General features: G+C 42.8%; 1 protein-coding gene across 2 annotated transcripts; it reads right to left on the reverse strand.

Annotated features, from left to right (window-relative positions):
* Positions 1-10,231: 10,231 nt before the first annotated feature.
* On the reverse strand, positions 10,232-12,444 carry TCEAL8 (transcription elongation factor A like 8). 2 transcript variants are annotated; one of them, XM_044764120.2, is made up of 3 exons: positions 12,323-12,444; positions 11,843-11,914; positions 10,232-11,229 (listed from the first exon to the last, which is right to left on the reverse strand). In XM_044764120.2, the coding sequence occupies exon 3, from the start codon at positions 11,185-11,187 to the stop codon at positions 10,834-10,836; it is 354 nt and encodes a 117-aa protein (XP_044620055.1). In that variant the 5' UTR covers positions 11,188-11,229; positions 11,843-11,914; positions 12,323-12,444; the 3' UTR covers positions 10,232-10,833. The 2 variants fall into 2 exon arrangements, with proteins under 2 accessions (XP_044620055.1, XP_044620056.1); XM_044764121.2 differs by lacking the exon at positions 11,843-11,914 and having other exon boundaries at positions 12,323-12,443.
* Between the last annotated feature and the right edge of the window lie 451 nt (positions 12,445-12,895).

Below are 12,895 nucleotides of genomic sequence, written 5' to 3' on the forward strand. Positions count from 1 at the left end.
CACCAGCACAGAGTTCCTGGTCCAGTTGCCCACAGAGACCTGCTTTGTTCCAGGGAAGTACGTTCCTCCTCCTCTGGACCAGAGGCTAACTGACCTCAACGCAAAATGGAAGTGCTACAGAGAAAAAGACCTGGACAAGAGGGACTTATGCAAACCTTGGCTCTTGGTCATATGAGAGCCTTACATCACCACTGAGCTCGCCCTCCCCTCACAATGAACCCCTGGGGCCCACCCCTCCCCCCACCTCAGTTGGCAGACAGTGCAGCAGGAACCCTCACCATATTCCTGCCACATACACACTCACAAAGACACCCCCCGCCGCCCCTCTGTGCAAGGAGCCCCATCACACACTGCCCTGTCATTCATTCCAGCCCTTGCCAATCTGAGGGGCTATAAGTGACATCACAGCCTTAGGTTGGAGTTTGCCCTTCTCTGGTTACTAGTGAAGGTCTCCATTCACTCCCCACCCTACTCCCGCCAGACCTTGGCCTTTTCTGCTTTTCTCTTCTCTGCTTCCCGGTTACCTGCCTCTCCTGCCACCTCCCTCCCTCCTTCTACCTTCCGCCCCAGCAACCAACGCCCACTAAGTACCTTGCTTTTGTCATGCAAGGTGGCAGAGATCTAAAGTGTCATTTTTACTAATTCTCAGTGTATTTCTGCATAGTTTCTTTCCCTTTCTTTTTGAATTTCTTTTTTTGAGGAAGAATAGCCCTGAGCTAACATCTGCCACCAATCCTCCTCTTTTTGCTGAGGAAGACTGGCCCTGAGCTAACATCTGTGCCCATCTTCCTCTCCTTTATATGTGGGATGCCTGCCACAGCATGGCTTGCCAAGCGGTGCCATGTCCACACCGGGATCCGAACTGGCAAGCCCCGGGCCGCCTCAGTGGAACATGTGAACTTAACTGCTGAGCCACCAGGCTGGCCAATGAAATTTTTTTATTTTATTTTATTTTTTTGTGAGGAAGATTGGCCCTGAGCTAACATCTGTTGCCAATCTTTCCCTTTTTGCTTGACGAAGATTTTGCTGAGCTAACATTTGTGGCAACCTTCTTCTATTTTATGTGGGATGCTGCCACAGCATGGTTTGATGAGCGGTGCTAGGTCAGCACCTGGGATCTGAACCTGCGAACCCCAGGCCACCAAAGCAGAGCGAGTGAACTTAACCACTATGCCACTAGGCGCGCCCCTGCATAGTTTCTTTTTAAATTATAAATACAATAAACATATTTTCATTTTGGAGGAGACAAGTTTTTTTTTTTTTTTGAGATCTTCAAGTTTCAGATTCAACTTTATCATTACATTTTTCTCATTTCTTGGTCATTGGTTGTTTTAAATTTTACTTTAGAAACTTCAGGAAGATGCAAGAGATTTGAAAAAGAGTTCAAGTTTATGCTCCTATGAAGAGGTAACATCATTAACATTGTAACCGTAATTCACTTCCATGTAAATGATACCTGAAAATTTTAAGGAGATCAGGAAGGAGAGAGATCTTAATAGAGAGTGTGGCATTATTGTCACAGTCATTAAGTAACTATTAAAGTAAAAAAGGGTTTGCTGCCATCGCATATCCTTAACAAGGTGCATTTTGACCTGTTTGTTCCCACAAGTATGTATGCAACACACACATCTACACACAGCAGTCCAGATGGACCCATTCTTCATTAACAGTGCAGACTTTGACACCAAGCTTCCGTATCGTCTCTTACGCTGTTGAATTGAGCTGGACAATCCAATACAACTCCTCTAAAAAAAAATAGCATTCAGTGTTGGTTGATTTCCACATTAAAAAAGTTTATTAACTACACAATAATAGCTGTAGATAATGCTTACACAATGGATCTCCAAAACTGCCATTTATGAAGTACTTGTTATATACCAGGTGCATTAATTGGATATTCACCTTTAATCCTCACAAAAATCCTTTGAGGTAGGCTTTTGTATCATCCCAATTTTACAGATAAACTTAGGTATATAGTTTAAATAACTTGCCCAAAGTCACACAGCTAGTAAGTGTGGAGCTGAATTTGAATCCAGATCTGTTTGGCACCACCACCTGTGGTCATAGTCAATACGCTATATTGGAGGCTCCCAGAAATATTGGGATCCTTCAGAGCTCTTTCATAGACCTTTTTTCCTTCTCAAAATGTTGTATTGCTGCTGTAACAAATTACCACAAGCTTACTGCCTTAAAATAACAGAAATGTTACAGTTCTGGAGGCCAGAACTCTGGATTTTGAATTTTATAGGGCTAAACTCAAGATATTGACAGGACTGGTTCTTTCTGAAGGTTCTAGGGGAGAATCCATCCCTTTCCCCCTCCAGCTTCTGTTGGCTGCCGGCATTCCTTGGCTTGTGGTTGCACCACTACAATTTCTGCTTCCATTATCACATTGCTTTTTCATCTTCTGAAGTCAAATCTCCCTGAGCCTCCCTCTTATGAGGATATTTTCAATTACATTTAGGGCCCATTTGGATAATCCAGGATAATCTCCTCATCTCAAAATCTTTAACTTAATCACATCGGCAAAGTCCCTTTTATCATATAAGGTAAAATTCACCTGTTCTAGGGCTTGAGGACCAGGATATCTTTGGGAAAGATATTCAGCCTACCACAATAACCAAATGGTCTTATGATTTTCACTTTCATATAAGCATTGACTCCCAAATCTGTGCCTCTAGCATATATCTCTCTTTTGGGCTCCATACTGTTTTATCCAACTTACTTTTGGACTTTTACACCTAAACGTCTTACCTCGAACTAAATATGTTTTCTCTCTCAGTTTGTTCTCCACACCCAAAATCTCTCTCTGGAGTCTCTGTCTAAATTAATGACACCAGGATTCAACCAGTTCCCTAAGCCAGACTTTCTTTCTTAGTGTCTACATCCAATCAGTCAGCAAGACCTGCTGTTTATACCTCCCTTAAACTACTGCAACGGCCTCCTTTCTGGTCTCCCAGAGACCTGAAGTATTGCCCTTATCCTGTAAAAGGGTGATTCCAGAATCCCATATAGGAATATGTTACATTCAATAATCCTAAAACAGCCCTGTGAAGTTGGCGTATCTTTGGGAAATCTACATTTCGCTTTTGTGGAATTCTCAAAGACAAGAAGAACCTGACATGTACAGAACATTTTCATGTATTCTCATATCAGCTTTTAGCTATTATTAGAGATGAACTCCACTTGTGGGATGTTTAGAAGATGGAGTAAGATGTGGCTCTTGGGGGGCAACTTTATGTGCTGAGAAACCATTATGCTACATCCCTGATATAGTTTTAGTCTGGATCCAGTTTCTCCTATGGCCTTTGTGTAAATACACATTACATTACTCTTACTTGGATTTTTTTTGCTCTACTCTCATCCTTGCTACCTCCTCACACCCCCTGATATTCTATTCCTACCATTCCTATGTTTCCTTCCACTCAGTCTCTGGACGCTTGCTCTGGGACTGGATCGTAGTTGAATGAGACAGGGCCAACCTCGTTCTCTGTGACTCTTTCTGATACTTCAATTCTTGCAAATTTGCTCACATAGTCTTTCCACATCAAGATCTGATACAATACATTAGGTTTTTCTTATTAAAGTACATTCTTCTTTTTTGTCTTAACTCCCTAAGTCTGCTCCCTGTCCACCTTAATTAGATACTTAGATGTTCTCAAGCTCCCTAACTCTCACCCTCCCACAGGAGTCTGATCATATCTATGCTGTGTAGATATTGCTATTTTAACTCTCACAATAGAGTCTTGGTGACATGTGGTGGTCTGTCCCAACAAGTTGGCCCATGGAATGATTTCTTAAACTATTGCCAGAAGCAGAATTCAGCCTGCTGTCCTTGTCTTGGTGTTCCTCTTAAGTTGTTTGTATAATCTATCACCACATGCTTGCAGACAATCAAATTTTTCAATCTTGATTTTAGATTCTCATTCAGTCACCTTTTCTTCTGGAGGGCTGACGAAATATCTCTGCCCTCCCCCCACCCACTGCCCCCACCACCACTACCACCAACTCTCAATTTTGAAAAAAATTAAAACCTACAAAATATTTCAAGAATAAAGTGAATACCCATATACTCTTAATTCCTTTATCTAGATTAGATTCACCAATTAATATTTTGCCAATTACTTTCTCTCTCTTGCTATTTATTTATTTGCCTTCTTTTTTCTATTGCTGAACTATTTTAAAGCTAATCATAGACAGTGTAATACTTGCTTCCTAAAAGCAAGCACAGTCTCCTAAACAGCCACAATACAATGATCACATTCAGGAAATTTAGCATTGATATATTATTATCTAATCTACAATCCTCATTCAAATATTATGTTTAGTTGCTATGTCTTTTAATCTCCTTTAATCTAGAACAGTTCTCTAGCCTTCTTTCTTTCACAGCATTGACATTTTGGTGAGAATGTGGAGCAAGTGAAATTCTCATACATTGCTGGTATGAGTACAAAATGGTACAACCAATTTGGAAGACTGACAATTTCATACAAAATCAGTCACCTTTCCAATCCTCAGCAATTCTACTCCTAGGTATTTACCCAAGAGAAATAAGAACATATATGCACAAAAAAATATACAACAACGTTCATAGTAGCTATATTTATAAAAGCTTAAAAAATGGAAACAACTCATATGTCCAAAACATCTGAATAAATAAATTATTGTATGTTCACACTATGGAATAATAATTTAAAAAGAATAAACTGCCAATACACACAACTATAAGGATGAATCTTAAAAGTATTGTATTTTGTGAAATGTGTGAAAGACACTAGACACAAAAGATTACATACTTTATGATTCCATTTATCTGAAATTCTACAACAGATAAAAGTAACATAAATTGATAAAAAATAAGCCGAATGGTATTTGCAGGGAGGAGGGTGGCTGGGAAGAGGACAGGAAAATTTTTGAGTGATGGAAATGTCCTATTTTACACTCATTTAATTGTATACGCTTAAAATCTCACTGTATCCAAATTTTATCTCAATTTTTTTAGAGAGTGTAAATCAGAAGATAAGCACCATGAAGGCAGGAACTTTGTTTTCTTCACTGCTGTGTCTCAAGACCTAGCCAAGGGCCAGGGAACTTAGCAGGGGCTCAATAAACACCGGGGAATAAAGAAGCAGACCTTGGAAATCAGCTACATTAATGATTGTCAAATGTATAATGGAGATTTTAACTCTCAACCCTAGAAAGCATAGGTATGTGTTGTGTTTGAAATGTGATATTATTAATTCACTTCCTGGGTTACTAAGAATCCTTTTAATAAATAACAAGGGCTCTGAAATAAGAAAATGGCTAGTCCAACAAAAGTGTTTCCGACTTTAAACCTACGCTTTTCCTGTGTTTTTCAAAATGCCTCCATTTTCCTTGGTAAGCCTCCAGGATTAATGAATAAACTGCCTAAAAGTGATGAGTACATGTCCATGAAGGGTTATGCCCATATGGCTGGATGACATTTATCTTAGTCCAAGTGGTCAATATCAGCAGGTGGCTTAATATAGTCTTAGGAGAAAAGTCTGGGATGGGTAAATTGATTTTGGCTAGCACCACCTGACACATAGTAGTCATCCAGTACGTATTTGTTGAATGCGTAAATAAATGAAATGTAGATTTGGCAGTCTCCAGCAAATGCAACTGAGGGTATATCCTTCCAGTATTTTTCTATACCTGTGTATTTACTAAAGAGAATTAGGAATCAGTTTTGTAATGTTTTTGAAAGTTATGTTTGTTGCTATTATATTTTTGAAAAATGAATATCAATTTATGGGAGAATATTTAGAAAATAGCTATGAAATGCCACCTTGTGACCAAAGACAGAAATACAGCATAAATTTAGCTGACAAGGGAGAGTGGCAAGGAGGTAGCATAGAGAGGGGAAGCTTCTCAGCCAGGACCCGCAGAGGTCTGACACTTATACCAGGTTCTTCTCAGAAGATGCAACAGAAAGCAAACAAGGAACTAACTGGAAGAGCTAACAGCCCCTACATTAGCTAAAGAGATAAAAGAACAGAATTATACTATTTTGACCTTTATGACTTTTTTCTAATTATAGAAACTCCACATACTCACTGAAAAAGTTAAAACTGGAAATACAGTGAAGGATAAAGATGAAGTTATAAATTTCCCATAATAACACCATCTAGAAATATTCACTTCAAGTATTTTGATATTTATCCTTAACCAGTGTGTGTGTGTGTGTATTTGTGTTGCAACTGGCTTTTTCACAAAACGCTATGTCAGGAACAGCTTTCCATGTCAATGATATATTTCTACACTATATTTTGTAATTCATGACAGTAAGATTTTCCTCATGATTTCAGATTTTCTGGCAAGTAACTAAATAAAATGGAAATGTGGAGAGAATTTTTTTTTCTCATCCTACAATACAGAAACAGCACCAGAATGCATAAATGATACAACTGTATAGAGAATTCAATTATTTCTTTTATAATTCCAAATGAATTACAGTTATTCCATTTAGTTCATGTACTATTTCCTTCTTTCAGGCAAGGGAGGAGGGAGGATGAAAGGAACGAGCCTAGGCTTTTGCTTTCTAAGGGTGGTATAGAGTCAAAGAAGCACTGATTTTTTGAGTTATCTCAACATCACCTAATGGTGAGAATGATGATGATGACGACAATATTGATGATGATGATAATCAAAGATCTAACATTCTCTGAAGGCATATTATATGCTAGGAATTTCATATAGTGTTCTGCAACTACTTCACAACTACTTACAAGACTGTTGCCTTGTGGGTTAGACTCATTTTACAGATGAATGAACCAGTCTAGCCTCACACTTCTTACAAGCAGAAAATCCAATTCTAGCCAGTGCTTTACCTTTATACTGGGTCCACCCTTTCAGATGATGGGCTTCCAGGGCTTTGCCACTGCTTGTCACAAACCTTCACAGTATGTGGCCTGTGCCCAACAGGGATCCATTGAGTATTCACTCAATACCACCCATTGATCATGATCATGATGATGATAATTATGATGATGATAACAGCAATGACGGTGGTAGAGAGGAAATTTGCTCTTTGGTTCTAAGAGTTTTATATCTGCAGACCCCACGAATGGCCTAGTCTCCAAGATAGTAGGTGTCCTCCAAGAAAGAAAATAAGTGATTTGTGCAAGGTCATATACTGCAAGGGGAAAAGCCGAGATTGGAATCCAGGTTTATGTAGCTCTAAGGCCATATACTTAACCACTTTGCCTTCTTAAACCCAAGAATTTGAATTTCATCTTCACCTTATTGCCCAACTAGTCCTTTAGGATGTCAGAAAAAATGCTAATGACTCCTCAGGTGACAGATCTAAAGAACAAGGGTCATTATGGCATTGCTTCCTCCACCATCAATGCCTTCAAAAGCATCTTCACACCAATTCACAGCTTGACTGTCCTGGCCCCCAAGTCGTGGGCTGGGCCTGCAGTGCACAGGGGTGTTCACACAGGAGGTGAAACCCCTTTTCTCCTGAGCTGCAGGACCACGTGCCTTTGCAAGCTCCCTTTCCCTGGGGTCTCCTGTGCCTCTGGGCCTGGGCTGGCGCAGACAGCAGAAGCATGCATCAGGCACACACAGAGCTAAAGTCACCGCAGAACCACCCAAACAGGCTGGGGCCCATCTGAGGCCCTTCTGGAAGTCTGAGAAAGGTGGGCGGGAGAGAGATGAGGGAGGTCTTATCTGATATCTATCCCCATTTTCACCCCAATTGTTTTGGGAGCAGCTTCACTGGATTCTGAGAGAAGGGTCAGCCGATTCTGCTTTAACTCCAAGTTATCCAGTCAGACCCATGTCAGACAACTGATTGGCCAAAGACTATCATGACCAATGTTTCCAGTTAGGAATCCTTGGGGCTTTATCTCCTCCCCTACAAAAGGCTCCCAAAAGAGGAAGGGAAAAAGGGGGAAGGGCAAAGGTCTCTGACCTGTGATGGGGACAGTCCCTGTCCTACAGGTATGTCCAGGACAGCCCAGCCATCAGCCTAGGAGGGTCTGTTATGTTTTTCCTGCTGCAGGCTGGAGCAGAGAAACCAAAGTCAGACCTCCCTGCAGAGGAGTGTGGCTTGGGTGAGCCCTTCCAAATTCTACCCCTCGGCACCAGGGAGCTGGATTCATCCGTCTTGTAAAACTGCCACAGTGAGCCCCTGGACCTTCACCTCATTCCAGCCAGAATCCAGCCCGACCGGCATCCATCAGGCTGCCATAATCTTGAACACTGGTCTGGAGATGTGAAGATCCCCCAAGATGACATCATACAGTGAAAAAATAAAAACAAACGAAGCCAAAGGGCACAGGGCTGGCTCACTGTTTTGTGAGCTGATCACAAAAAGAGAACTTGGAGATACTTTACTCATATTGGAAGGAGTGAATGCATGGCCAAACGTGGTGTTCAGTCAAGAACATCTTATATTACCTTCCCTCCCTTTGCTTTTTATTTTGTCTTTCTTTGTTAACGGGAATCTTTTAAATTTTATGTATAAATCTGTCAATCTTTTCCTTTGAAAGTTCATACTTAAAAAAAATAAACGCTGTTACAGGCTTCTACTTTCTGAATTTCAATAAAAATTCAACAATATTTTCTTCTACTTATTTTATGGTTCATATTTGTAATAATGGAAAGCATACCCTATATGCCGGTTGTCCTCAAGCTTCAGTGTGTATCATAATCACCTGGAGGCGCTTGTTAACTGTAACTTCTACAGTCCACCTCCAGTCAATGGGTCTTAGGTGGGGCTCAAAAATCAGTACAGATGTTCCCCAGGTGATGCTGATGCAGGTGATTATGCAAGACTGATAAAACATTTGGAATGCAACCCACTCCATGCATTGTTTCTTTTTGTAATTGCTTGTCATAATCCTAGAGAAATAAAGAGTTGTGGAAGATTGAGTCCATAGCAGAATTCGGAGAAACCTACTGGCTCCTTAGTAATAATCGGTCAAGAAATCAATTAAATATTAAAATATGATGTGTCTGTTAAACACAAGTATGTGGGGATATCAGAAGGAAAAGATAGTCTTTGCTTCCTCTGTAAGGGAAATATAATTCCTAACATTTACATAGTAGCCATTCTACTTCAAGTGCATTTATAAAGTTCTTAGTGCCTTTGCAAGTTTTTTTTTCCCCACATTTCAACTGGAGATGGGATGGGGTGAAGTGGACTATTCCTTTAGATCTATTTCTTGCATCACTCTGTGCAACTTGCACACGCCCCTCAAGAGTCTTCTGAACCAGTAAGGGAGGGGTGCTAGGAGCCTTCAGAGAGAAATCAACTCACAAGAAAAGGAAGACAGGGGCCACCCTGGTGGCACAGCGGTTAAGTTCGCACGTTCAGCTTTGGCTGCCCCGGGTTCGCCGATTTGGATCCCAGGTGCAGACCTATGCACTACTTGTCAAGCCATGCTGTGGTAGGCGTCCCACACATAAAGTAGAGGAAGATGGGCACGGATGTTAGCTCAGGGCCAGTCTTCCTCGGCAAAAAAGAGGAGGATTGGCAGTAGATGTCAGCTCAGGGCTAATCTTTCTCAAGAAAGAGTAAGTCAAGGAAGACAAAACCTGAGTCCTTAGACTTAGAGAGGCAACTCTGACTACAGCATGACATCTTTCAGTCAAACTTGTACCCCCGTCCAACTCCCAAAATGGATTCATCATGCCTGACTCCTATGGAGAGGAGGGTTCCTGGGATTGAAAACGGAAGGGGCCGTTTTGTTAAGAACTCTGAAAAACACTGTGGCTCATGCAATCCTGCAACAGTCCCCACCTGAGTTCAGTGTTACACAACAGCAGAGAGGCTTTAGAAGACAGAGTGGGGGATTCAACCCACTAGGGACTCGAGGAAACTCAGTGCATTTTCGCACTCGAGAACTCCAGTGCACCAGCCACAGTGGGGGCCAGCAGAGAGCAAAGGACCCAGCAGAAGAGGCAGCAGTGCTCAGCAGGCATGGCAGGACCCAGGGGAAGAGACAGGGGTGAGGCTCAACAGCAGAGGACTGACAAGGAAGCCCCCACCTCCCGGCCTGTTGGACTTGTTCCTGAGCAGGCTGAGTCAGGCCAGGGCCCTCCCTCAAACAGCTGATGTCCGACAGTGGGTTGGGGTTCAGTATGCACAGCCAGGAGCAAGAGCCCAGCAAGCACAGCTCAGTCACCTCGGTTCTTCCCCTCAGCAGGCCCGTGAAGCAAATGTTTTCCCCACGAAAAGATCAAGTCTTAAGCAAGTGCATCTGTAATAATTGCCAGTTTTATTCCTCTGGCTGAGACATCCAGAGGCAATTTGAGGTTTACATTTTTTAATAGTTCTTTCATCAAGAGTTTAGGTGCCCCCATTGCCCTTATAAGCTGGTTGCAAATTATTTGATTGACTCTTACTTATAAAAAAAATTTTAATTTTTTGTGTGACACGTGTTCATTAAAAAATACATATAAGCAAAAAGAAAAACTCACACCACACGGAAATAAGCACAGTTAAGTTTTTGATATATGTATGTATGTATGTACACACGCACGCACACACACACACAATTTGGGATTTTTATCCTACATATGTGAGCTGATACTAAATATGCTGCTTTGTAACCTGTTATGTTTTAATTTACAATATGGAATGAACATATTTTCATGCATATATGTGAAACTTCCCAATTGAAAAACAGACCTAGAGAATGGTTTAAAATACAAAATCCAGTGAGATGCTGGTAACAAAGAAACTACCTAAAACAAAATTCCACCAGATGATTAAAGGTAAAACGAAGGTCAAAGATACATCAGAAAATGCTAACAGAAAGAAAGCAGGGGCCAGATTTTAATATCAGACAAAAAAAGAATTCAAGGCCTAAAGCACACAGGATAAGGACGGCTGCGTGAATGTCTTTGCTTCCAATGCATCATCACAAACTTGTTTCTTACTCTTCTTATCTCTTCCCTAAGCCTTTCCAACTCATCTACTCCTCTAATCATTTCTTCAGGGTCCAAATGCCTAACGGGAGTGTCCTCTTTAAATCCCTGGCCAGGTTGAATCAGCCCTCCTCTAAGGTTTCCTTCTGCCTCCTGGCTTACACCTTCTTCGGAAGGTTGAGGATTTCCTTCTGCCTCCTGTGGTACATCTTCCGAAGGGCGGTCTTCCTCAGCCTTTGGCATGTTCTGTGGTTTTCCTTCATTTTCTTCACAAGACTTTTGCATGTTGATTCTTTTTCTATTATTTCCTTTTTGAATAAATTAATCCTAGAAAACAAGGAAACAAAACGACTAGATGCCAGGCAAACAGACCAGCAGCCAGAGTATAGGTTCCCACAGAGACTGGTCTTTCCTCATTCAGGTCACTAATTGTCAAAGTTTTCCAAGTAGAAAAAGGCTAGATCCTCAGGCTCAGAACTCCCCTGACTCCACCCCTTCCTCCACCTCCCTTCCCTCCCCCTCTGGCTCCAGCTCCATCTTCTCTCCTCCGGCTCCAGCCCACCATTTCCCAGCAGGCCCTGCTACAGGCCTCTCCTAGCACAGAAATGGGAGCAGCGCGGAAGCAATTAACCCCTCCCTCGCCGCTGGTGTCCAACACTCCCGCCCTTTCGGGCTTTCCCAAGCCATCCCAACCTCCTGCCTCTCACCTGAGACCGGCTGGTCCAGTCTCTGGCCTCCCCTCCCCTCCCCCTTCCACGTCTCTCCAGCCTCCCCCGCCCCCGCCCCATTTCCGCTGCAGGCTCGGCACAGGCCTCTGGCGCTTAATCCCGATGGGGAGAGGCTGCGGCGACCCCCGGATGTACTTTGGTGTCATCCAAACTCCCACCCCCACCCCTACCCCCACCCCAAGGGCCTGAGGCAATTGCACCCTTACACTGACCTGCAGGGATCCAGGGGATTTTCCTCCCTCTTCCCTCACTCGATTTGTGTCGCGCCCAAAAGACCAAGAGTCCTGCAGACCGACAGGAGTGCTTGGTGAGCAGGCCAGTACCTGAATCACGGGTCCCTTTCACGATTCTAGGCCTTGTTCGTCTAAAGTTTCCCCACGTCCTCATCCTCTCCCTCCTTTTAAGGCAACCCCACCCTCCCTCCCTCCCCAGTGCCCACTGGTTCCCTGCAAGCAGGGAGCGGGAGACGCAAGTTCTTTCCAAATTGTTTCTGTTTCTCTCTCGGGACCCTCAATCGGCTACCTTCTCCCTTTCTACCCCTACCCCCCTCCCACTAAACAACCCAAAATTTCCTGCACAAAAATGGGAGTTCGGCAGAACTGTAGTGTTGGGGAAGCAGTGCCTCCCTTGGTTTCTGCTTTCTGATTCCTAGACCCCAGGGTCCCCAAGGCAGCGCCCACCTTTGTACTGACCTGAAAGGATACGGGGCACTTTTCTCCTTCTCCAGCTATAAGGAGCTGCTACAGGGAAACAGGCCCTGGACTATAAGGACTTCTGCACACGTCGACTCCTGGTCACGTGACGGTCGCGTCATCAATGAGCTCGAGTCCTCAGTTACCCCTCCCATTTAACACTGCAGCCCGCCCCTTACATTCCCTCCACTTGATACTGTCAATCTTTTTTCGTATTTGCCAATCAGAGACAATAAAACCGGTATCTTCTCAGTGCTGTTTCTTTTCGCCTTTCTCGGATTACCAGGGCGATCAGCTTCTTGGCGTTAATCGACCATTTCTCTTTCTTCTTTGGGCAGTCATCTTTCTCTCTCTTGCTTCCAATCCGCCCACCTCACCTCCTCCCCCAAGACCCTACAGTTCACCATTTCCCCTGGAGTCGTAACTAGCATTAAAATGAGTGAAGGTGGTAGATACGGGAGAGCTAGAAAAGAATCTAGGAATGAGGGCGTGGGATTTTTTTTTCACTAGTTCTCTTGAATAGTTTCCTGTTTTGTTTGTTTTAAACAATCAGCATACTTTTTAAAAATGATC

This window comes from Equus asinus, chromosome X, assembly GCF_041296235.1.
Source record: "Equus asinus isolate D_3611 breed Donkey chromosome X, EquAss-T2T_v2, whole genome shotgun sequence".
Classification (NCBI taxonomy): Eukaryota; Metazoa; Chordata; class Mammalia; order Perissodactyla; family Equidae; genus Equus; species Equus asinus.

Coding starts and splice junctions, on each gene's coding strand:
- TCEAL8 (XM_044764120.2), bottom strand. CDS start 11,187: ATGCAAAAGTCTTGTGAAGAAAATGAAGGAAAACCACAGAACATGCCA.